The sequence below is a fragment of the Armigeres subalbatus genome, chromosome 1, assembly GCF_024139115.2.
Source record: "Armigeres subalbatus isolate Guangzhou_Male chromosome 1, GZ_Asu_2, whole genome shotgun sequence".
NCBI lineage: Eukaryota > Metazoa > Arthropoda > Insecta > Diptera > Culicidae > Armigeres > Armigeres subalbatus.
This window is the reverse complement of record NC_085139.1, coordinates 295928449-295955474: the sequence shown is the minus strand read 5'-3', so window position 1 is coordinate 295955474 and position 27026 is coordinate 295928449. Positions and strand designations below refer to the sequence as shown.

Sequence of the window (27026 nt, the reverse complement as noted above, 5' to 3'; positions counted from 1 at the left end):
GTACATCTACTGGGTAGATTGACTACGGCACACGAACCAGCCGAAACGGTAATCGTTTTTCTGGGGTACAAGGGTATCGAAATTGTCCTTGACTTACAACACTGGTTGAATAATGGAAAGAAAAACATCTGAACTCAGGATGATGTGTACTGGTTCTGGTTGATTGTTTGTTGGATCCCCCAGAGGTTCTTGAATTTTCTTCTGAAACAGTTTCGAATTTGGCTGCACGCACTGTTCAGGGAGCGTTTACGTAAGTTTGCCCATCACAAACGTACTGGTTTGTAAAATCGCTGTGTCGTGTCGATTGACCATCGCTGCGCTAATCCAGAGACCGTCACTAGCTTCTCCTTTAGCTTCAAAACTCGTAACGAGACACCCGCTAGTTTAAATCCCTCCTAACTAGCTACCCATTAGTCGGCGCTTATCGACTGCTGCTCAGTGTGTCAGTTGCACTGTAAGATGCAGACAATCTCCACCGTTCCGCTCATCAGCGAAACGAGGACGAATAGTACGTGCTCGGCCATTTCGTCGACCTCTCGACGGGAGAGTCCGTATGCCCGAACTTGTTGGATGCCCATACTGCCTGCCTACTGACACGCTTCGTAGAAAAGTTGTTCCAGTCTCGTTCCTATTTGATAGTCGAGGTGACTCTAGCGGCTTTACGAGCTCTTCTGGTTCCGCGTATATCTAAACTTTCATCGTCTTCCCGTATGACGCTTCTTGTACCGTCTTACGGTTGTTGACAACAACCACCTCTGTCTTATGACGAGCTCCTTGAGCTCATCCATTGATCCACTGCGGTAATCGCGTGGATCGCCGTGAATACCACTTCAATAATAGATTCTTCGTGAACCTCCAGCGTTATGTCGTCGGCAAAGCCAAAGATCATAACACCTGTCTTTGTCGGTCTTCACCAACAAGGCCTCACCTCTGTCCTTCAAAAGGTGGGAAGCCAGCTGATGAAACTCTGCTGATAAGTTGCCACAGATTTTGGTGCGCTGAACACTTGTCGCGGATTGACTAGTATCACCCGGAAGTTCAGTAGCCTGGGCTGTAACAATGCCCTCGTTGCTTCGCCTGATTAGGCACCCTCTCTCGACGGTTGGGCGCCAAGTTCGGCTGTACCGCTATCCGTAACGAACAACCGCCGATTGGCTCTGTGGGTCATGAGAAGTTCAGCATTACCGGACGAAGACAGGCTGTCGAACTATCAGAAGTTTCTGTTTTAGATCCTTGCTAATATTGTTCCGACCGCCCATGACTAACCGTACGTTTGCGGAAAGTGGAGAATTCGGCATCGGCTGTCTCATTACTTGAAAAGGGTAGACAATTCGAAAAGATCAAATGATGAAATAGAACAAATCGTGAAATATATATAAAAAAAATAAAGCATGGAAGATTAGTAAAGTAATGAATAAATTAAAAATTTATTTTTTGAAAAATAAACTTTTTTTCTAGAACATATTTTACATCACCAGGAGAAAATTTTATTTCGCCACATCAGCTGAGTCAATTCTTCAATTCCACCGACAGCATTCTGTTCGGTTGAGCTTCTCTCTTTTAATATATTCCTCCTCAATCCAACCCACACCGCTTCGGAACGGCAGCACCTTCTCGAAACAACCAGAACGTTTGCCTCCTCTGCGGGGAAACGACCGGTTCGGTTGGAAATGATGAAAATTATAGCGCGGCTGCTGCTGCTGCCTTATGAACGCATGTTATCACGGTTCGCAGTAGGCGAGGCACCACACGACCGTCGTATATGGGTTGCTACGATTTTGTTTTTGACTTATCTCGTGAACCATTATGTTTTGTTTTCTTTCTTCGGCTGATGTGTATCAAGTCAGAATAATAATGATTACAGAATGAAGAGAATTAATAATAATAACAGAGTTTGCCATTTAGGTACACCGAAAATACGCTACCGGTTTGTCGAACTGGTCGTGAGACAGAGACAAAATGAATAAAGAACAGCAATCGAGTGCGGTTGACTGATAACAGAGAAAAAATGGCGAATCAAACCACGTTGTTGGTAAATATTACGTCGCTCGCTTGCTTATGTTTCTAGAGCATAAGATGATTGACTTATGGAGAGCCAGTATCGATAAAGAAAAAGCACTGACCACTTAGGCGAGAACCGGTTATCAGCTGCCCGGCGACATGTGTAAGCCATATAAAACGGAATCAACCGTCTTCAATCAGGCCCCGTTGGCCGACAAACCGAACAGGGCAAAAACTGGTCCCCGGCCAGTTTTGAACGAATCGATGACCTGAAAATAGACCAAACCCTCCGCACCAGAAAAAAAAATGAAGTTGGAGCAGCGTACAAACGTTGCCCAAGCAAATAAGGTGCGCTCGTCGTGCCTACTTTGATCGTGCGCCATCAGTTGAACCAACCGCAGCTCTGGTTTGAGAAACCACGTGTTTGACATATGAGTTGAAAAAGGCAGATTTTTCTGTAAACTTGTTTGGGAATTTTGACCTGAGCAAAATATTTACGTCACGTAAGACGGTGGAAACATGTCTGCGCAGGTCCTCCGCCTGTCCTTTATCGAGAGCCATGTTCTGTTGTTGTTTTTCACTTGCATAATATTTTGGTTCTGAAAAATATGCCCGATCCGATGTGTCCACTTTGTCTCGGTACTTGTGCAAAGGCATTCCTGCCTGTTTTACACACATAATCGTCTTATATCTCAATTCACACAAACACACACACGCTTACGTTCGATTACAAAACGCATACTGCGATCAATATCCATGTGTTTGTGTCACAACTCCACGCATACTTCGATCCCAATGTGTACGTTGGAAAAGCCGGCAAAACATTACTAAGCTTGTGTTTGGGTGCGACCAGATATCATCAAAGTGGCCAGATAAAATGCGTCTTATTTTGAACTGGCTGTAAATCGGCCTAGAAGACCCAAACAAAAATAATAACAAACCTTAAGCATATGACTAACGAAAACAAAAACAAGGCTCTCTGTGGAAACCCCGGACAAACTTACGCAATCCGGCTCCCTTACAGCCCCCCTCCGGTTCCGCGCTGCCCATACTATACGGCAGCATGTAAGGTGCGGGAATTTCTTTCCGGGCCCATTCGACGATTGGTTGGTGGATGAAGAAGAGGTAGAAGACCATGAGGTGACCTCGTCCCTGCGCAGTTGCGGCGCGCCACCACAACCGTTGCACACGTTGCCTGCAACCACGTTGTTTTGGTTGGTTATTTGGACGAAACCGTCACGTAGGCCATCTTTTGCACGGAGCCGGAGGACAGGAAGTTGCACGCTTCACAGCAGTGGTTGTTCAATTAGTAATGGTCGAATTGTTACGAAATCAGTTTGTTTAGTAAGATGTTCTAACTTGTTTACAATAAAAGCTAATGCATTTCAATTCAAGCTATTTACAGATACCTATATCGATAACTTGTAGGAATAAGGAATTTTAGCCAAGGAATGGTAATGACACAAACGATATTTTTGACGTGACCAACCGAAAGGATCTGCTCGGGATTTTGGAAATGATACTGGACATTAGGGAAACAAATACATAATTAAAACTAAATCTACAAGGAGCCAACCAACGACATGAAAATCATCTCATATACATCGATTAATTCATATACAAACAAGGATACAAAGGCCACCTCTGTACAATAACATTGATAGCATTTTATCCTTGAAACAGCAAAAATCATTGGATAAAACGAATGAATTTTACACCTAAGACAGAGTATCAAGTAGAATCCTCTCGGCACCAATTCGTTTTAACTGTCACCAAGAAATGTTTGAGCACCCAGTCTTCTACCGAATTGAAGTGGAAAATATCGTAAATAGTCTAATTTTCCTGAAAAGTTGTTTGCGTTATGAAACAAACTTGTCAATATGATGTGAATTTTAACAACATTGCGATCAATTTCCATTTCATGCTAATTTTGTCCTTTGTTGATGTTATTCAAGCGTTGCAATAATATTTGGAAGATTATCGATTATCAGCAGACTAAGGTTAGCAACCGAAAGGAATCCTTGTCACAAACCTTGTTTACGGCTCGCACAATAATTGTTGTCCACATAACTTTTGGAACCTTTGAAATCAATGTCTGCATCTAATAAAAACAAACCCTTCTCTTTCCATTCACCTTCTCGTCAAAACAATCGAAACAACATGATTGACATTCGGCAATATTAAGCGTGGTTGTTAACATTTTTCAACGATGCCGGTTGATGATGTAATTATCGACCGCAGAAAGGAGAAAACAACAACCAAACCGGAAATTTTGGCCAATCTGTTCCACCAGAACCAGTTTCTGCCCGACTTCTAGCCGTCGAAAACAAGCCTTCCAATCTGTTGTGTTGATTCATATAAACAAGGTTTGATAAGCTCGCCCCTTTCTCTTCCTTTACCGTTTGCGAGAGACGTAAAAACAAAAAAACCTCCTATTAGTCCTATACTAGTAAATATAACCGCTTGTCGTTTGTTTCCTCACGACCGCAACCGGCCCCCGTTTTCGCAGCCAATTAGGTTGCGTTGATTTAGATCCATAACCTACACCCCGGCATCGTAACGGCCGGTGGGAATTTTCCACTGTTTATTCGGTGTAGGCTCTCGTATTTTTGGGGTGCGGTTTTGACCTTGAAATACTCTGTTGTTCACTCTTCGCTCTGTACGAGCCGCTCTCGCGACCGCTCTTTCCTCGTTTGGCGCCGCACCCGCGCGATACCATGTAACGTTGTAACTACGCAGGATGTAAACAACAAACCGTATATGGTATAGAGTATAGATAGTAGAATCTATAGATGAGCGAAAGCATGGCTGAGTCAATTTTTTTGCCCGTGCACACGCGCATATGACGTCACAGCCCTTAACGTTTCCATTGAAATCGTGACGTCATGCTCGTTTGGAGACACGTTTGACAGTTCGTTTGGAGACAGAGGATTTATCTTCGCTCATCTATATATTCCACTATCTATAGTATAGAGGGGTTATTGCGTTGCGAGGAATATTCAAACGATGAACACGAATCTCAATTTCCCTAGCTCATGGTTAATTTTTGCGACATTTTATGCAATGTTTGAAAACTCAATATGCCTCTATTAAAAAAAAATGATAGCCTTCCTCCTTCGATGGGATTCGAACCCAATACCCACAGTATCCTAGACGGCTGCTTTTGCCAACTAACCAACAAAAAAGCACCATTGTTCTTCGCAGTTTCACATCATTCCGCACATTGCCCTCATTACATCCAGAAAATATGTGTACTGAATTCAACCAAAAGAATCACTTTCAAATCAATGTTTTTGCTATAAGCTACTTCCATAAATATGCATAAATTGATTGATAAAATTATCCAACTGCAACCGGTAAACCAGTTCCCCATTCTACCCTAAACGCACTACGAACGCGCAGAACGGTTCTCCCCGGCAGAGAAAAGGTATCACTCCGCACCATTGCGTACGCACAAATCGTCACGTAATCCTCAGTTCTAACCTCCTATGGGGCTAATCGATAAAACCGAGATCCAAAAACACTACGAACCTTCGATCGTAGTGGACCTTCGTCTCTCGCTGCATGCTCGATTCGACACATCATCGTTCATTATTGTCCGGGGCCGGGGCTACTACACGATCCACTGCCAGAGCACACTAAACCCCCTTCCACCCCAAGTCTGCCGAAATTTTCCATTCACAACAATCGAAGCGGTAGACCTAGATGGTGCGTGGTCGTCCCCCATGGTGAGCAACCACGTGTTTTGGTCGATGTTTTGTTTTTTTTCGGCTCTCGTTCCACACACTGTTTGTTCGCCTAATCATTTACGCATTATTACGCTCTAGACGATTCCATCATAATCGGAGTGCCATCTTCTAAATGGGCAGAGGTTTTCAAATTATGCTGAATTTAAAAAAAATCGTTACAACTTGACTGTCGATTTTTCTTATTTCTACAACTAGTGGGTTAAGGTCTTCAAATAGAATCTCTGATGTCTCTTGACTGATATTAAAACTTCACAAGCCATTACATGCTTTGGGGAATGGATGAATTCGTTTTTTAAGCTGCTTGTCTATGTACAGCGTGCGTGACGAATTTTTGCAGTAAATTTAAAAATGGATTTAAAAAAATGCATTACAAGATTCAGACATATCTGTCAGCAATGGATATTCTTGCAGTAAATTCCAAATAGATTTTTTCTATGATTGCAGAAAAAGATTCAGATATATTTAGATATACTGCATATTTATAACTGGTGTAAATTTGCTCAATTTTTCGATTACTGCAAAAATTCGTCACGCACCCTGTAGGGTTTCAGGTTCATCGACTTATTTGTAACGAACTTCTTTTGAACTTGACCTGCTGTTCAACTTAGTACCTATTCTATTAGCATATTCACAGTAAATAATTGAAAGCTTTTCTATTCCCGCCATTGCATGAGTATGTATCGTGTGTGGATTCCCTAGACCGGACCGAAAATTTCCTTCGAAATCCGTTACGAATTCCCTTCGGAACTCGTTTAGAATTCCGATGCAGATTCTCTTCAGAGTTCGTTACGGATTTCCTTCGAAACCCGATGTGGATTATGTGCAAATTTCTTCGAGGAATGTGTAGCCTCTCGGTTGCTCCGACGGGATAAATTTTATGGGAATTTATGCTGAGCAGTCTTATTCTATAGTATCGTTGCACTCCAACATGCACTCACTCCAGCGGGAGCCTCAAATTTTTGACAAACTTACCGTTAGGGGTTGGTAACACCTAATTTCTACCATCAAGGAATATCTTATTCACGGTAAACGACAACTCTTACAGTGGACTCGACAAAGTGGAAATTGCAGTACAAAAATTAGGTGAATTCAAAAAATCTTGAGGAATACGTCTGTTCAAATAATTTGGTCTAACGAATCATTTTACATGTTTGTTGTATTTGCCCATATTAGGGCTAATGAGAGAAACGGTTTTAAAGGGTGTACGCTTTCTTTGGAGACTGGTTGACTCGTTGGATAGCATTGTTGATTGGCTGGATTCGTTTGGAGGATGGGCGATGAATGTAGTGAGGCCGAATCGAACGGCGCGGCGGAGTGCCGCACTACAGTGGCGATGGATGTAGCAAGGCCGATTCGAACGGCGGAGTGCCGCACTGCGGTGGCGATGGACGAAGCGAGGCCGATTGCAACGGCGGAGTGCCGCACTGCGGTGGCGATGGACGTAGGAAGGCCGACTCGAACGGCAGAGTGGATGTCAGGAATGCTAAACTCCTATATGCACGTTTTATTTCTAAGTCCACGTTTTTAGGAAGATGGCGCTCGTCGTCGCCGAAGTCGATTCCAAAATGGCCGCCGAGGTGGCTTTCCACGGCGTTCCGTGTCGCTCACTTTTGACTCTCGAATCGGGCTCTAGGGACCGCCGCGGAGAAAAGATCCTCGCACGAGGGTTGTAAAATAAAAGGCCCGATTTGGACCTAATCAGGTTATTAGTACACCACTTTCCGTTTTTCTCTCACCGTACACCATTTTTTATAATTACCTTTTCTCTATTATTTATTTATTTCCGTGCTTTACTACACGGTCGATTGAGGCTTATCCTTTTTACACTAGCACTACGGTATTGTTTTCTCAATCTACTACTACTGCCCTGGAACAAGACGCAATTTAAGGCACCGTAACTTCACCACGTGAATATGTTTAAGAAAAAATAGCTGCATGCACACGACGTTATTCTTTGGTAGTCACTTGTCGATTGATCCGAGTGATTGCCGATCTATTACCTAGGTTTCATTTCTATTCGGTATTAAATAAGAGAATCCGAAATTTACCCTTCGACGGTTCGTCAATGTTGGCAACCATTTCACGTCGGTCATAAAATTAACCACCAGGGCACGGAATGGGTGCCCGCTCAAACCGCTGAAAAGGTATCGTACATTTGGTTTTCTGTAACGGGTAGTATGGAAGAAGTCGTTTGTCTCGAGCATGGTACGCTACAATCGGATGCACGTCGCCAGTAAGGTTGTAACGTCGAATATTTATTTTTTTAGGGTGGGGTAGTGGAATTAGAGGCTCACTGGCGACGCGGAATAATGAGAAGGATGTTTGTGGAGGAGCCAACAAGCAACATATTGGGACCAACGGTTACAAATGCTTTCAGATTCCATTCGTAATCCATTACAGATTCCATTGGAAATCCGATGCCAATTCTCTTCGTCATCTGATGTAGATTTCTTTCGAACCCTGTACAGATCCCCTTCGAAGTCGCTTTACGGAAACCCTGCTGTATCCGTTACGCAATCTGTTGCGGATTCCCTCAGAAGTCCATTGAGAATTCTCTCCGGAATCCGTTGAGAATTCCCGCCAAAACTCGTTCAGGTTTTTTCGGAACCCTTTGCGAATTTTTTTCGTAATCTGTTGAGGAGTCCCTTCGGATTCCGTTTAGGATTCCCTCCTGGAATCCGTTTAGGATTCCCTCCGGAATCCGTTGAGGATTCCCTCCGGAATCCGTTGAGGATTCCCTCCGGAATTCTTTGAGGATTCCCTCCGGAATCCGTTGTGAATTCTCTCCAAAATCCGTTGAGAAATCCCCTCAGGTATCCGTAGAAGATTCCCGCCATAATCCGTTGAGGATTCCCTCCGAAATCCGTTGAGGATTCCCTCCGGAATCCGTTGAGAATTCTTTCCGAAATCCGTTGAGAAATCCCCTCCGGAATCCGTAGAAGATTCCCTCTGGAATGCGCATAGGATTCCCGCCGTAATCCGTTAAGGATTCCCTTCGGAATCCGTTGAGGATTCCCTCCGGAATCCGTTGAGGATTCCCTCCGGAATCCGTTGAGGATTCCCTCCGGAATCCGTTGAGGATTCCCTCCGGAATCCGTTGAGGATTCCCTCCGGAATCCGTTGAGGATTCCCTGCGGAATCCGTTGAGGATTCCCTCCGGAATCCGTTGAGGATTCCCTCTGGAATCCGTTGAGGATTCCCTCCGGAATCCGTTGAGGATTCCCTCCGGAATCCGTTGAGAATTCCCTCCGGAATCCGTTGAGGATTCCCTCCGGAATCCGTTGAGGATCCCTGCGGAATCCGTTAAGGATTCCCTCCGGAATCCGTTGAAGATTCCCTCCGGAATCCGTTGAGGATTCCCTCCTGGAATCCGTTGAGGATTCCCTCCTGGAATCCGTTGAGGATTCCCTCCTGGAATCCGTTGAGGATTCCCTCCTGGAATCCGTTGAGGATTCCCTCCTGGAATCCGTTGAGGATTCCCTCCAGGAATCCGTTGAGGATTCCCTCCTGGAATCCGTTGAGGATTCCCTCCTGGAATCCGTTGAGGATTCCCTCCTGGAATCCGTTGAGGATTCCCTCCTGGAATCCGTTGAGGATTCCCTTCTGAATCCGTTGAGGATTCCTCCTGAATCCGTTGAGGATTCCTCCTGAATCCGTTGAGGATTCCTCCTGAATCCGTTGAGGATTCCTCCTGAATCCGTTGAGGATTCCCTCCTGGAATCCGTTGAGGATTCCCTCCTGGAATCCGTTGAGGAATCCGGTGAGGATTCCCTCCGGAATCCGGTGAGGATTCCCTCCGGAATCCGGTGAGGATTCCCTCGGGAATCCGGTGAGGATTCCCTCGGGAATCCGGCGAGGATTCCTCCAGAATCCGGTGAGGATTCCTCCGGAATCTGGTGAGGATTCCTCCGGAATCTGGTGAGGATTCCTCCGGAATCCGGTGAGGATTCCTCCGGTGAGGATTCCTCCTGGAATCCGGTGAGGATTCCCTCCGGAATCCGGTGAGGATTCCCTCCGGAATCCGGTGAGGATTCCCTCCGGAATCCGGTGAGGATTCCCTCCGGAATCCGGTGAGGATTCCCTCCGGAATCCGGTGAGGATTCCCTCCGGAATCCGGTGAGGATTCCCTCCGGAATCCGGTGAGGATTCCCTCCGGAATCCGGTAAGTATTCCCTCCGAAAATCCGGTGGGCATTCCCTCCGAAAATCCGGTGGGCATTCCCTCCGAAAATCCGGTGAGGATTCCCTCCGGAATTCGGTGAGCATTCGCTCCGGAATCCGGCGAGGATTCCATCAGGAATCCGGCGACGATTCCCTCCGGAATCCGTTGAGAATTTCCTCCGGAATCCGTTGAGAATTCTCTCCGGAATCCACTGAGAATTCTCTCCGGAATCCACTGAGGATTCCCTCCAGGATCTGTTGAAGCCGATTCTCTCCGGAATCCACTGAGAATTCTCTCCGGAATCCGCTGAGGATTCACTCCGGAATCCGGCGAGGTTTCTCTCCGGAATCCGGCGAGGATTTCTACGGAATCCGGTGAGGATTCCCTCCGGAATCCGGTGAGGATTCCCTCCGGAATTCGGCGAGGATTCCCTCCGGAATCCCTTGAGAATTCCCTTTGGAATCCCTTGAGAATTCCCTTTGGAATCCCTTCAGAATTCCCTTTGGAATCCGTATAGGATTCTCTCCGAATCCGTTAAGGTTTCCCTCCGGAATCCGTTAAGGGTGCGCTTCGAAATCTGTTTAGAATTTCCTTGGGATTCCCTTAAGGATTCCCTCCGAAATCCGTTGACGAATCCCTCCGGAATCCATTAAGAAGTCCCTCCGGAATCCATAAGAAGCCCTCCACAATCCGTTGAGGAATCCCTCCGAAATCCGTTGGGGATTCCTTCCGGAATCCGTTAAGAATTACCTCCACAATCCGTTAAGGGATTGGGACAACCGGAATCCGTTGAGAATTCCCTTCACAATCCGTTGAGGATCCCCTCCGGAATCCGTTAAGCCCTCCGAAATCCGTTAAGGAGTCCCTCCAGAATCTATTAAGGAGTCCCGTAATCCGTTGAGGGTTCCCTCCGTAATCCATTGAGGATTCCCTCTGTAATCCGATGAGGATTCCTTTCGGAATCCGTTGAGAATTACCTCCACAATCCGTTAAGGGTTTCCTCTGGATTCCGTTGAGAATTCTCTTCACAATCCGTTGAGGATTCCCTCCGGAATCCATCCGGATGTTGCCTGAAGTGTGACGATCCTTTTAAAATTCTCAGATACAAAAAGTGTGACATAGTTAAGAGAGGGAGATAAAATGGTCAGTTTTTGCGATACGTTAACGGGGTTATTCTTACATATAAACTAATTTCATTTTAAAAATATCTTCTGTCGCAAATCCAACGACAAACAGTAAACACGTACCACCTGTATCATCAATCGATGATTCAGCGTGGATGAACGCGTTCAGTCGTAAACATTTTTGATCGCCCAGCGAGAAGGTAAACAATCAAAAATAAGAAACTAGACACACGGTCAAAGAAAGGTTAAAAACAAACAGCACCCGAAAAGAGATTGGCAATAATTGAAATCCGCTCAACCGAAGAATAAAAAATCGTAAACAATCTTATATGGTGTGGTGACAAACACGTTGCCTGTTTTGCCGGTTTTATCTTCTTTTTCACACGTTGTCACCATTACACTGTAGGCCCAGACAGACCAAACAATTTTGAATATTTTTGTTATTGTCGGCGGCATCGTGGTAATTTATGCTGTTTTGAATGGCTGTTGCGCAATTTCGCCGCAATGCCCAAATTTGTTTTGTTGTGTTTTTGTTAGCCAATATATGCAGAATTTCAAACATAAACAATGACAAATTTGATCACCACAAGTTGTGGCCACGGGAAAGCATTGTAGAAATAAGAATGAGCTAAGACGACAGAAAATCGATTCTTCGCGTCAGGTAACCGGTTCTAAAGCTTGCTACGGGCCTCTTATCGCCTTGTACTTGTATTTACCGCCGCTACATTCCCCCCTTCTCCACAGTTTCCCCAAAGTTGCATTCTTACCAGAACGTTTTTTCAACAGTGACTGCATCAAGCGACAACGACAGTTATGGACACGGTTAGTGTTCTTAACCCACATCTCTTACCATACTCAGACTCACTTCAGAACAACTTGCCTCGTCGCAGCTAAGCCGGCCTGCCATGGTGAACAACAAATTGGTCTGTTTAGTATGCCGCACTCCACAGCACTCCGCAGACCGCTCGTAGTTAGCGAGATGGTTGTTGTTGTATTACGCCATCATCATATCGGCTGGTCGATCGTGCCAGAATGTGCGGCCACCGCCAGTTTGCACCGGTAGAGCGGCGCAGAGTATTTGGTGAGAGGGTTGCGAGGAATCGCAAAAGAAATTGAATTATAAACGTTGGTAAAATGTGGCAACGTGGAACGATTTGTGCAGAGAAGTAGCAAATTGACCGGCCGGCCGGCTTGCCGGCTGGGAAACGCACATCGGCAATGATAGCAACAACAATCGATGATTCAGTAGTTGCGTTATTGTTTTTATTTTGATGAAAAGGGAAAAATACAAAATCGCCCAAATAACGCAATTAAATGACAAAATATTTAATATATAAAACTGAACAACGAGGACATAAAACAATTAGAAAAGGTAAGACGAGGGAAATTGTACAAAACAATGAAAATAAACATGATGTAGGGAATTGAGGGATTATCTAGCAAACTTGTAAATATAGGACCTTTTGAGTAATTTACAACAGTTTTACAACAGTACAGCATGATCCATATGGACGGGTGACGAACTGCTTCAAAGGGAATAAAGTTTTGTCTCAAGGGGTAAGAATCTCTAAAATTTGCGATAATATTACTCATTGTCTCGCAATAGTATTTCGTGATATTTCGAGTATCCACGATTTTCGTCAAACAAAAGAAACGGTTGCTAGTTCGGTTGTTTTGGCGTTTGTCAGTTAGTTGATGAAACACAGTTCTCCTCCATATTGGAAATACCTGATTTCTACCTTCTGCAGATTCTAGGAAACCTACCGCATTTTATATTTCCAATGCCATCAAACTGAAACGTTGGGCCCTAAAGATTGCTCAAAAAGTAGTAGTAATGGAAAAAAATGCTCAGTGATTTTTTAAGAATTTAAAGGAGACTAAAATCACGTGTTGTCTAAAACTGCGTGGATTGTATCGACTGGGTTTCGTTGTGTGTCATGCTTTCCCAACCAGGGATCTTTGATCGATTTACCGTAGATACGGCACGGCATAGTTTTTCGCTAGTATTTGTTAGTATTTCTGGATACTGTCGAAGGTTTAGAGTTAGTTGCCCCTTGTTTTGTCTTCTTCTTCTTCTTATTGGCATTACATCCCCCACTGGGACATTGCCGCCTCGCTGTTTAGTGTTCATTCAGCACTTCCACAGTTATTAACCGCGAGGTTTCTAAGCCAAGTTACCATTTTTGCATTCGTATATCATGAGGCTAACACGATGATACTTTTATGCCCAGGGAAGTCGAGACAATTTCCAAACCAGAAATTGCTGAGCATGGTCCCGGAACCGGGAATCGAACCCAGCCACTTTCAGCATGGTCTTTCTTTATAGCCGCGCATCTTACCACTAGGCTAAGGAGGGCCCCTAAAAAGTTTTGTTACCTACTTCAACAAATTAGGCATCAAAACTTCTTGTATTTGATATGAAAAACAACCTTCCGAGTCAGCTGCTACGATAATACGTTTCCTTATGCATCGAGAAATTGCTTCAGATGTTTTCATAGCACTTAAAGGACCACCGGTATTTGCTGATGAACAATTTGCAACATGGGAAAACATTGGCTTGGGAAATTGATTGTGGGTGCTTCGACTATGCGTCCAATTTGGGAAAATCGGGCTCATACAGTAATTGCGCAGGCCGACGGAGGTCCTTCGTTGATTAGCTGGATAAAAACACGCAGTGTAGCGTACTGAGGGGCATGGATGCGAGTCCCATTGAAGAAAAGTTGTTACCTCCAATACATTCACATCGTATTTTTTCAGAAAATTGTAAATTAATGTCTCTGTCGGGTAAATCTCCAAAATCCATCGAAAAATAAAGGCGCTACGGGGCTACCCCAAATGGCATAAGTCCGTTTGGCATAATGCCGTTTGGAATAACGAGTTGAATAGCCAGGGACCATTTGGCATAATCATAAAGGTCATTTGGCATACCGACCGTTTGGCATTATACAGAAAAATAGTCAATGATTTTAAGATTATTTGGCATAAAAATAAAAAGAATTATAAAAACTCTAAGCAGAAGCTGATTCCGGGTAAATTTCAATTTAAATGGATTTAAATTAAGAAAAACGAACAGTGGGTAATGTCTGTGACATTACCGCTAAGTGGACGTAGGACTTGACTTGACCATGCCTTTAAGATACATAATATGTCCAAATTTCTCACATCAACTATTTTAGATAAATAATCGGCGTTGCATACCATTCCTTGGCGTTTTCGAAAGGAAAGTGCTGCGTACCATCTATGGTGGGGTGCAGATGGCGGACGGTACGTGGAGGAGGCGAATGAACCACGAATTGCATCAGCTGTTGGGAGAACCATCCATCGTTCACACCGCGAAAATCGGACGACTGCGATGGGCCGGGCACGTAGCCAGAATGTCGGACAGTAACCCGGTGAAAATGGTTCTCGACAACGATCCGACGGGCACAAGAAGGCGAGGTGCGCAGCGGGCAAGGTGGATCGATCAGGTGGAAGATGACTTGCGGACCCTCCGTAGACTGCGTGGTTGGCGACGTGTAGCCATGGACCGAGCCGAATGGAGGAGACTCTTATATACCGCACAGGCCACTTTGGCCTTAGTCTGAATAAATAAATAAATACCATTCCTTGGCAAAATCTTCTCATCAAACCGACACAGAAATCAAATCTACCTCGAACAAGAATCATAAAAAAAAAATCAGGAAGTATCTGGCAACCTTCTCAGGACTGCCTGAAATAAACCACAAGTTGGCTCAGCAGGGGATGTAGACTGTATCTCAGCCCTTCCACTGAAGGGCCCTCTAATCCGTGCGATAGCGACTGGAGGAGAACATTATTTTTAACGCTTAGAGCCTTGAAAAAGGCTAAGTGCAAAAGTAAGAAAACGATCTTTTCAAATAACCGCGAATTTCTAGTGGTGGTATAAAAAAGACTGAATGCTCTGCGAGCGAATGCACTTTTCTTTTATACCTTATTTTGAATCTTCTCTGCTTCCCAATTGGTGGGCCAATCTGCCAGTGTCTTGTATCCCGCTTCTTTGTCAGCCAAAGCGTCATCATCATCAACGCGTTCGAGAAGGGCTTCTTCTTTTTTACGCTTGTTGCTCGCTGCTGGCGTCTATTTCCTAACGGGACTTTTCGCTTGATACAGGCCAATAAGCCGGGCAAGCGAGCTTAGAATTGCAGTTCAGGTGAGAAGTACGTGTTCTTTTCTGAGACAACATTGTTAGTAGTAGAAGGAAGGAAACACCCGGAAACAATGTTTATCTACATATTTTTTTATCAATGCCAAAAAATCCAACATTTGATGAAAAATCGATTGATAGTTTATTAATGTTTTAGCTGTAATCGGTGTTTTCTTTATCCAAATAAGATTATGTGAGAGATTTGGACATCTTATGAATCTTTAAAGGCATGGTCAAGCGAAGTACTTCGTCCACTTCGCGGTTAAATCAGAAAAATTATCCACTGTTAGTTTTGACGCTATTTATGAAAATCACGCATAAAATTTTATCTCTAGAATATTGGATTTGGCACCCAAGTACAATTTCTATCCCGAAGGGTATTGAAAGCATTGATATTGATCTCTATTATTGGCTCTCTGAAGAACCGTTTGTTTTTGGACATACATGCTGCATCATGTGGCTTTTCTTCAGCCTGTCTCGGCTCAGCACCGATGCCGGCCGGTCTCGGCTCGACTCTGCTGCTGCTGCCGGTATCTGCTCAGCATTGCTGCTTTGTCGGGTCTGTAGGGTGGACTGCTGATGTGCTGGCTAGGTTTCGGCTGATGATGGTCGCTTCGATGGTGTCGAGCCGAAAAAGCGGTCGGTGCAGACTTCATTCCTATTAAAAGTGCTGTTCAATCAATGATGCAGTTGCTTCTCTTGTCCCGGTCAGAATGAACGAAAAAAAAATCGCGTTGCCCTATTTTATGGCTTCTCGGCAGACCCAGCGGCTGCTCATTCGCTGGTGTCTGCACCAATCAGAACGTGGTAATGGAATGATGCAAGAATTATGCGGTACCCATATTTATAGGTTCCCTTGAGCTCAATGTTTTTCATTGAAAACAGTTTCATGCCTATTGAAACAAGTTTTTCGGGTCTTATCAAGCATGGACATGAAAGGCATACTTGAAATCTGTCGATTGAGGGGCTTACCGCAGAAATTCGTCCACTGAGACGAACGCTATTAACGTTTAAAATCTTTCAACACAGCGTAACGCGGTCGATTTGAATATTTTAAAATGACATCCGGTATAGTAAAGAGAGACGTAAGTCCTACGTCAAAAGTTCGTCTAATTTAAACATTCTCAATCACTAAAATCATATAACTCCGAATTACGCTAGAAAATTTCACCGAAGAATTTTCCAGTTCCTAACGATTGCACTTTAGGAAAATTATTTCAACTTCCTCCCAAATATAATGATGGTCCTGAAAAGAACCGATTAATTGCCACTTATGAGCCTTATCAGCAGCCACTGGGCTGCGCGACCGCCATCCAATGATTCGGCTCAACGAACGCCGTCGATTGCCAGATCTGCCGAAGATGGGACACGGATGAAAATGATGTGCTGCTGCTTCCACGACCGCCACCACCACCGACCGAAAAAATTTCATCCGCACCACCACACCGCTGAGACAGCCGTTGTCACTGGGACCGCTTCTGGACGCCCTGGTCCGCTCGGCGTGACATCCAGAATGAAAATGACGCGCGCACGCGAAACACGGGGCTTTTTATACAAAGGGAAAACGAAGCAGTGTATCAAAAGGCCCGTACCTTACTGCAATCTGATGTCCATGTTGGGTATTTATGAACGGAATTGAATTTTTCACCCGGTTTGGAAAGAAACAACATTTTCAATAGTTTAACGTTGATAATCAATAGAATCAATAGAATTGGCAAATTGCTGGAGAGTTTCTGAATCGATTGATAAGCAAATGTCGAAAATCCACCGAAAGATAAAGACGCTATTAGCGTTTGAAATCTATCCTAATTTCGTGACGGTCTCGAATTTGGAAATTTCGGTTTTACACCCTGTATCTGAGTCTTCCCCTTAGACGTAGTTTACGTCTAAAGATGAACTATAGCATAGGAAATCCGCCGAAGCTCCGCATTTTCGAAGAATAATACCATTATAAATCAGCTGATGGCTACACCTTTACATTGATTGAGAGGAAAAATTCGCGCTGCGCTATTTTATGCCTTCTTAGCAGACCTAGCGTGAGCTCATTCGTTGACGTCTGCACCAATCAGAACGTGGTAATGGAATGATGCAAGAATGATGCGGTACCCATATTTATAGGTTTTCGTGAATTCAATGCTTTGCTTTGAAAACAGTTTTAGGTCTATTGAAACAAGTTTTCGGATATTATCAAGCATTAATATGAAAGGCATACTTGAAAGCTGTCGATTGAGGGGTTAACTGCAGAAATCTGTTCACTAGGGTAAAAGCTATTAACGTTTGAAATCTTTCAACACAGCGTAACGCGGCCGATTTAGAAATTTTGAAATGACACCCGGTATAGTAAAGAGAGACGTAAGTCCTACGTCAAAAGAAATAATGTGCTTAATTTGCCTTATTCCTGAAAAATGTGATTTTTTAAAGTTTTTAAACTTTGAATTGAGGAATGATCTACTCATTAGAATTCTTCCAACCAAACGCATGCATGCTTTCTCGTTATAAGGAGAAATCGTGTGCTTGTGTGCTTTAAAAGATAGAAACATCAGCTCATTTGTTTTAATCCGATCGTATGCGTTGAAAAGAAATCGTAAACGCTTCGAGCTTTGAGTTCTTTTGAAAAATGGGTCATCTAGTCTTCTGCCTTCTTCCGGAAAAAGGCGTACTTTTGAAGAAGGGGTCATTTACTTTTTATTATATTTACTATTTTGCGTTCTTCCGGGCAAATGCATACTTTTAAATGAGTCATCTACTTTTTTGCCTTATTTCGGGCGTCATTTTATTGAGGTTCAACGCAACATAAATATTTCATGAAATGATGATTTTTTTCAAACACTGCTGGGGAAACCGGCAAGTTTGTTCTATTTTTCTCAAAATTCAAACTCGAATAGTGCTCGAAAATTTGCAATGAAACTGAATCATTGCTGATTATATTCTAAGGAGCCTTAAAAAAATAGTTAAAGAATTGCCTGTGACAATAAAATTAGATAAAATTTTTGACAGTAAACGTCAATTAAAAGCACTTCTAGAATACAATAAGATCATTTTTTTTTTTCATTTTTATTTGGAATCTTCAAAATTATAACGGGAATTTCTCAAAAAAAAATCGGAAAAAAGTCGGGAAATAGGTGGGAATTTTAAAATGTAAGTTAAGTGGTCACCCTGTCCGGGCAAATGCATACTTTTAATTAAGGAGTCACCTACTCTTTTGCCTTATTCCAGGTAAATACATACTTCTAAAAATGGAAATCATATTTTCTTATCAGGGTTGGGAAAAATCAAATTAAAAAAAAAACGAGGATGATCAAAACTTACCCGTTATCTTACTTTTAAATTATCAAGCGAATAAGAATCGTTTGAAAATCGTATCTTGATTTGAAGCATTTACCGTTACATTTTGAACACTTTTTCGTTACTACCATGGAACCATAACGCCAAATAGTATAACGGGACTGTTGGCAATTAGCTGATCATATTAAAGATTAATGTTTGAATGAAAATTCTGTGTTTATTATCATTTGAGTACATAATTTGAGAAGTTGTCGCCGGCGGCAACTCGCCTACTGTTTTCACGTGAAAAGTTTTCACATGAAAATTGCAACCATTATCGTCTGATAATGATTCAGCACAACACTGTTTCTCACGATTAATTTTGTTGTGCCAAATTGTCGTTATGCCAAACGGCCCATTGTATTTGATACATCTTTTCAACGATTATGCCAAATGGTCTTTATGCCTATAGACATTTAAGTTGTTATGCCAAATGTCATTATGCCAAACGGCATTATGCCATATGGGCTTCCCCCGGCGCTACTAGCATTCAAAATCTTTCATGATTTCGTAACGGTCCCCAATTGTAGATTCTGATTTGACACCCATAGTGCCTACGGTTCGGTTAAGACCTTGTCCCACTTCCAAAAGATCTTTAACAATATGTGGTTTACAGAGTCTAATTTATTATTCTAGTTCTTAGTTTTATTCTAGTGTTAGTCTAGGTCGGACCGGAGGGGTACTGCTGCAAATTTGTTATTCTATGCGTCCAGGTGAATAGCGATTCAAATTTATGTTTAAAAAAATCCGTTTCCAACCGTTTTTGTGTTCCATTTTCCAAGAACTTGCATGGTTTGTGACCAGGTCTTCATATTGTTGGACAAAAGTTAATGGTGTGTCGCTCATCGACAGCATTGTTTTGTAGTGCTGTTACGGCGTTGGTTATTATTCAGCATTCGGAGCTTATGGTAAAGCTGGCAAGAGTTGAACGACGGAAATCACCGTAGCTCAGGTTGCGTGTGATGTTTGCGTGGCCGGAGGGTACAACCCAAATCAGAGTGATGTTCATGTGGGTTGTCTGAATGAAGGGAAGTCGAATCTTTATCGAAATCAATTTATTGGCTTTTTCGGTGATAATTATACTACTCAAAGCGAAAGGGAGTGAATGAAAGTAATGAAGATACAGATTCGATTGACTCCGCAAGCGAGCGGCAAGTTTGAAATGAGCATGCATGAGCATGATGACCGTGCATTTCGTAGTTGCTACTCCGTGATCGACCAGAACAATCGCAATTGCACAGGGAACCAATAGATGGAAGCATGGGATTTTGCTCTGCAACCTCAATGTGCACAGGCCGAGAGCTCTAGTATTTTGGACGGTCGATAACAGCGCTGGCCACGTACTCACGGTCATCGGGGATGGGAAGGAACTGATGATGCAGTTACTCGCCCACTGCAAGCCGAGAACACCTCTGCACTCGCCACGAGTTCCTGCGGAATTTTATTGGAATCTGGGGGTTAGGTTTTATGGCAGAGGTTCGTCTTGGTTAACGGGTTGCCAATGTGATAGTAATGAAAGGGTGGTGTATATTCTAATTGGATGCCGAAACGAGCTTTTTTGCTCATTTCGAATTCTAACAGTAACCTGCTAGAACTAATCAAGTTGTGTAGATATAGGGATAGAAGATGGAAACGGTATGAAAGCCCATTTTTAGTTCCAGCGATTGCTAGAACATGAGAAATATATGAAAAGATACAAAGTAGAAGGAATGAAACGGACCGAGGATTGAACCCACAACCTCCTGCGAGCGGCAAGTTTGAAATGAATAGAAACTGAAGATTAGCAAAGAGCGGGTATCCTACGAAAAGCTGAAACTCATAAGACTGAATACTCATAAGGCTGAACTTAAAATGCTGAAATCCTGAAAGTCTGAAAGTCTGATGGGATGAAATGAATCCCAACCATACTAGTTGTAGTACTAACCATGTTGAGTGGTTGAATAGTGAATAAAGAACAAAGAATAACAAATAAAGAATAAAGAATAATGAAAAAAAAAAAGAATAAAGAAAGAATTAAGACTAAAGAATAAAGAGTAAATAGTAAAGAATAAAGAATAACGCGAAAATAATGAAGAGTAAAGAATAAAGAATAAATAACGAAGAGTAATGGATAAAGAACAAAAATTGCACAGGGAAGAAGGAAGGAAGAAAACAGAAGGAAGAAGATGGAATAAGACGGAATAAGGGAGAAAGAAGACGGAAGAAGGGAGAAGAAAAGAAGATGAAATATTTAAGAAAGAACATAAAAGAAGGAAAAAGTAAGATAAAAATGGAAGAAGGAATGAATGATGCAAGAAGAAACAAGTAAGAAGAAAGACAGAAGGAAAAAGGAAGAAAGAAGACGGAAGAAGGGAGAAACAAGACGGAAGTAGGGAAAAGAAAAAATGATAAAAGATTGAAGAAAGAACATAGTGGAAGGAAGAAGGAAAAAAGTAAGATAAAGATGGAAAAAGGAATAATAATGAAGCAAGAAGAAACAATGAAGAAGGAAGGATAAAGAAGGAAGAAAGAACAAGAATGAAGAAAAAAATGAAAGGAAGAAGGTAGAAGGAAAAAGGAAAAAAGGAAGGAATGTGAAGGAAGAAGGAACAGGACGAAATAAAAAAAGAAAAATGAAGAAACAAAGGACAAGGACGAAAATGAAGAAGAAGAAATGACGAACTAAAGAAGAGGAATAAAAGGATAAAAGAAGGAATAAGGTAAAATGAAGAAAGAATAGAGAAAAAGGAGTAAGGAAAAAGAAACTAGGAAAAGGAAGTAGGTAAATGAAAGAAAACAGAAAGGAAGAAGGTAGAATGAAGAAAAAACAAGGAAAAAAGAAAGGAGAAAAAATAAGGAAAAGCTAGAAGGACAGAATGAAGAAAGAAGAAGAAAACAAAAAAGAAAGAAGGAACAAGGAAGACAGGAGAAGGAAGAAGGAAATGGGAACAAGGAAAGAGGAATTAAGAAGGAAGAACTGTCGAAGAAGAACTAAGAAGAAATAAGGTAGAACGAAGAAGGGAGAATGAAACAGGAAGAAGGAACTAGAAAGGGTTGAAGAAGAAAGAAGGGAAGAGGAAGAAAAACAAGAAAAAGGGAATAAAAAAGAAGGAAAAGAGAGAAGAAAGTAGGAAGAAAGAAGGAAAAAGAAGAAGGAAGGAAAGTGAAGAATAAAGAATAGACAATAAAAATTATGAAAGTAGTCTTGGCAAGAATCAAAAACCAAATACAAGAAATATAAGACATAAAGAGGAATAAAGTCTCGTTCCTTTTTATGTTACATCCAAATTTTTTGAGCTGTACAGATACAGACTAAAAAATGAGAATTCCATATAAAAATTTAAAGACAACAAGAAGTCGCAAGAAAGTTTCGAATTATTTTAATTTGAGCCCCTAGGGGCTATTAACGTCAAATGTGAATTCTTCCACCAAAATCGGTTTCTCACGATTTTGAGCCTTGTGTAAGATTTTTACTTTTTCAGCCTTTCGTGATTTGAGTTTTCAGCCTAGTGTGATTCAGCCTTATGTGGAAGTCCCCAGAGGGCCATGTGAGCGAACAAGCATTGTTGAGATCGCTGTTATTCTGCTTAACGTCCATTAAAATAACAGCGACTTCAACCCGCTAATGTGATGTTCGGAAATCGTTAACAGTTCGTGGCATATTTTCAGATATTCATACAAGAGCGCATAACTCACGCATAACTCTCGCAAGCCCTAACTTCGCCCAAAATTAATCTTATTCGAACTGAATTTCATCAATATAATTATCCTAGTTATTAAAATAAGTAGAATCTTTACTTGGTTCAACGACTGCTTGAAAGACCGATGCTTGATATGTAACGGATTGTTGAAGATCGGTGCTTGTCCTCGTCTTGTCTCTTTGTGCTTGCTGCTTGTTCAATTATTTTTTCAGCAGCTTTTTAAGCGTAGGTCAGTTTTTGGCGGAAGATTGACCAGCGATTCTTCGAAGATGTATAGACACAGTTGCTGGAGTACTAAGTTGGTTTAGCTGATCAGGCAGCAGGAATCATGACTACCCCTGGTCTTCTCCAGGTAGCGAATTGTTCTGCAGCAGTGAGCCCAAGTAGCCTTGTAGCGAAAAGGAAACACGCCAGCTTCAGCACACTCTACTCCCGCCGGTGTGAATGGTAGAAGACAGGAAACGAATCTTATCGTTCGGTTCTGGACCTGCGCGAGGGACCGGATGAGTTCTGGGAAATTGCTGAAAGCCATATAGGAGATGGCTGGTGATGACTACGTTTGGTACACGGTACCGAGTGGAACGGTCGCTCCTGGTTCAATTTCGGAAGATTAGCCTGATTATATTTGTTCTCGCTTTGCACTCACAACGAGTTAGGGGATTTTTCGCAAATTACGTAACGCTGAAGGGGAAGGGAGGGGTCCATTCGAGCATTACGATCCATACAAAAAATGTAAACCTTCCATACAAGAAATGTTACGAGGGGGAGGTTGGGGGTCCAAAATCACAAAATTTAGCGTTATGTAAGAACACTTGCATTACTGGAAGTTTTTTTCTGCACTCCCGTACAGGATGAAGTCCTGTTGGAGGCCAATGGTTGGGCTCGCAGATATGCGCTCGTACATACTCGTTGGCAGTCGCTTGGTAGCCTGCTGACTGGGCTGCTGATTGACCCTTCCTCCTAACGGTTTTTGGGTTCTTTCCAACAGCGACGAGAAGGATGTCGTCCGCTTAGAACTGGGTAAAGACCCCCCTTCGGTAGGTCAGCAAACACCTCTTCCAGGGCCACCAGAAAAAGTGTTACGGCGATCACGGATCCTTGAGGAACCTCGATTTCCTCCTTCATGGTCTTGAAAGAGTGTGCTCCGAGTTCGACGGAGTAGGGCACAATTATTTTTTTTTTGAAAGGGTATACCACGTTGCTAGAATTCCATTCCGTAGGGAGTATGCCGCTTAGCTATTCCTTGTATCCCTCAAGGAGGGCAATTTTTCCGCTGGGCGGGGTATCCCATATTGCCTGGACATGCGGACTTCTCTGATCATCATATTATCCAACGCTGAGCTATCCGGTAACAGTTGATTCTTGGCCCTTTTGAGTGTTCTTAGCGCCTTGCGCCCGTACATGATCGCTTTCTTTGTTTCTTTGCTTTGCTGTGGACAGCTTTTCTTCCTGGTTTTGGGCTAGTTTTAGGAATGAAGTTTTTGGCTGCCCGAAGAACCACCTCAGTTGGACAATCGTTGTTGGTGGTTTTTGGTCCAGTTCTAATTCCGTAGCTGCCCCAGTCTGCTCGGTCATAGGATCCACCGTAGTCTGTGAGCGATCTCTGTCCGGTGACTATTAAGCGCCACGAGATTCGGAGCGTGATTGCTACCTCTAGGGTCCATGTCCGTGGATCAGAGCAGCATACCCACGACTGAACATGAGCTGTCGATGGTTGACCTCACGAGTCATCTACGGAAGGTGGGTGAGCCATCGTTCAATATGATGAGGCTGGCGTCGGCTTTCCGAAAATCTGCTATAGCCTGTTTAGCAAGGAAACTTTCCTTTGTGGATGTAAATGGAAGCCACAGTTATGGGGAAGAGCCACTGAAACCTTACCGCGACCGTTGAAAAATCGTCATCAACAACAATCTCAGAGATGGGTACCTTCACCAATACTCCAACTGCGATCAATTGGTAAACGTCCTCACCTACTTCGGCAGACCGCTGGAGGAGGACGTGCGTAGGTTTACTCAGAGCTCTTTCGAAGGCATGTCCCTCGTCGCGATCAGCTGCTGGTACCGCTGTAGGAGGGGCCGGGCAATTTAAGGGCAAGACCAAACCTTCTTACATTGAGCTTGTCATAAAGATCAGCAGAGACTGACTCCGGTCCTTGTGGAATGACATCCGAGCGTCGGGCATTGTTCCCCAGTTCCGGTTGGGTTATAGCGTCCGCACCGACGAGGCCCGGCTACTCAGATACCCATTTACGGCTTGTGTGTCTCTTGTTTTCCTAGAGGTCCGGGGAATGTAAAGCATGTGGGTGGATGGAGGGAGGTTGATATAATATTATGAGCTTTATCAAGAATTTGGGCTATTCAATGCTATTGCTAAATAGGTAGATGAAATAAGACGACCTCGAATGTAAAACGCTTATTTACATGTTTCGGCTGAATTCAATGATTATTAAGCTAATGTTTCCTATATTTATGTTTGTCAATTCCAGAGGCCGCAAGCGGTTCGTCTCCGAGGGTGACGGTGGCCGCATCAAGCCAGTCAATTTGCTTGCCCGCGACTTTTAAGGTGACTGCGTGCGCGCACATGAAGCGCCATCTGCATCGAGGGGGTCGCACCCGTGAAGCGTATCGGATCGAGAGAACGGGACACACTCACGCTGCCTGCCACCCCTCTTTTGTTTTGGAGATGAAGAAGAAAAAATGGAAAAAAAATCGAGGCAGCAATGATCCATTTTGTTTGAGCATATTTGGAAGCGGAGTCCGGTGAACCTCTTCGAAGCAATTGAAAAAAAAGTGATTGAAGTTTGCTAATATTGCCGCCAATCAAAGTCGAGCGGATTGAAATTTTCTGCGAAACAAAACTGAAAGTCAACCTTATCTATACTGTTAATCTATACACACCATCTACATAAGGATTTACACATTTCACAAAAACCGATCGCATCCTACTATTGTATTTTGATATGAAGCATTAGAAGAGACCGAGTGAGATTTGAAACAACTCAAACTATCTACCTGTCGTGAGGAGGAAAGGGTGGCGTCGGTATCGACGGCAGCTACGTGGAAATAGAGAAGGCGCCGATTCCGACGTAGAGAAACTCTTCCTTTGTTTAGCAGCTAAGGCAAAGACAAACATTTACACGTGCGATCAGTAGCAACTTAGCCATTAGCTACTTATACTACGAGATGAAAAGCGAAATTTTCGAGGAACAAGATCAGTCAAGCAATCGCAGGAAACGGAAGTAAGGGGTAAGTGGAAAACATATGATATGAGAATGATAATGGTAGCAGATTCAAGCATATAAGCAAGCTAAATTAGAAAATTAAGCTTACATTAAAAACACATAGAAACAATCTTATAATATGGAACAATATGAAAAAAATATTCAAAACAAAATGTATAACTAACAAAATTAACGATTACTCGGTGGGATAAAGCACATTTATTCACTTGATATTTGTTTAACAAGAATTACTTTTTTTTCTTTTTGGAATAAATGTGACACTAAAATATAAAACTCTAATATAAAAACTTCATCAAAGTAGACCCACGCAGCAGACAAGTAGGCAAAATTCAAACAACTTAACACAATTTTAGATCATTTTAGATCCAATAACATTTGTCTGTTTGTTCCTCATTCTCTGCGTTCGTAAGTTTTAGACTACAATATTGGATTCAAAGTTAGTGAAGGAAAATAACACTTTTTTTTAGCACGTAGGATACGTTCCACACCCCAAGAAAATTTGTTTCAGTGTAGAATTGCATTTTTTGGCTTGTTCCGGCATATTTGATCGTTTGTATTAGCGCATAGTCATTTTGAGATCGCATCACGTCATGCAGAAACTATCTAAATCACCTTTGTTCGGAATGATAAATTGATTCGAGGTCATTGAATTCGGAATAATAATAGAGAGCAAACAAAAATACACATGGAAAAATGCTACCTGAACTTTTACTCGATTGATGATGAAGCGGAAAAATTGCACGAAAAAGAAAAGCTCGAAACTGAGACAAAACGCTAGTTTGTAAATTGTAGAATCACTTTATTGATTGTTTCGGTTTGTCTTGGTTTCGTTGCAAGTATCTGAGGAATGGTGGTCCCTTCCTTACTATTAGTAAGCCTTTCGGATAGCAAAACCTGGAACTTGTCCCCCTCCCTGTTGTCTAGTGGAAGATACTTGAAATCGAAAAAGAAAGTTCGATCAGGATGGGAAAAATAGGAGTCGAAACGATGCACAGGAAGGAAGGATAATGTAATGTAAAAGAAGAAAGATCGTCGTAAGTGTTAATTCTTATAACTTGAAGGAAGGATAACAGTTGCATATAAACATTAAGAATTATGATATATCGTACTGAAGGTAAATTTAAAAACAAAGAAATCAGTGACATAATATAGATATTGGTTCCCGACAGGTTATAGGGAACTGCATGAAGCAAAAACAAAAACATGCAAAACATTGAACGCCGACGACTTTTGGAACTGCTGGTTAGTGTGTATCACATCCTTATCTGAAAAGGGAAACGAGTTTTTTTATTTCATTAAAACGAATTCTCAGTTTGTTTGCATCGCGAATGTCTCTATGCGAATACTCTTTATATCTGAGAAGCAATATTTTTGTCCATTCATTTGTATGGCCATTCTTCATAGTAATGTCTTGCCGCTGAGTTTTCCTCGAGTTTCTCAAGGATTATCTGCTGCTAGGAGAAATTCGAGGTCTTCAAATTCGTCCATAACATCGGAGGTGTCTCCATCTATCGTACCAACGCCTCCGATGTGAGCTCTAATTTTGTCGAATGATCAACTTCCAGATCTACTGCCGTCCATACA

General features: G+C 42.6%; 1 protein-coding gene across 1 annotated transcript in view; it reads left to right on the top strand.

Annotated features, from left to right (window-relative positions):
* LOC134207765 (programmed cell death protein 4) overlaps positions 1–26660 on the top strand; it is a 47854-nt gene extending 21194 nt beyond the window's left edge. Inside the window, exon 5 of the mRNA XM_062683637.1 lies at positions 24687–26660. Coding sequence (XP_062539621.1) covers positions 24687–24762 — 76 coding nt within the window. The 3' untranslated portion in view covers positions 24763–26660. The remainder of the gene's footprint in view (positions 1–24686) is intronic.
* The last annotated feature ends 366 nt before the right edge of the window (positions 26661–27026 follow it).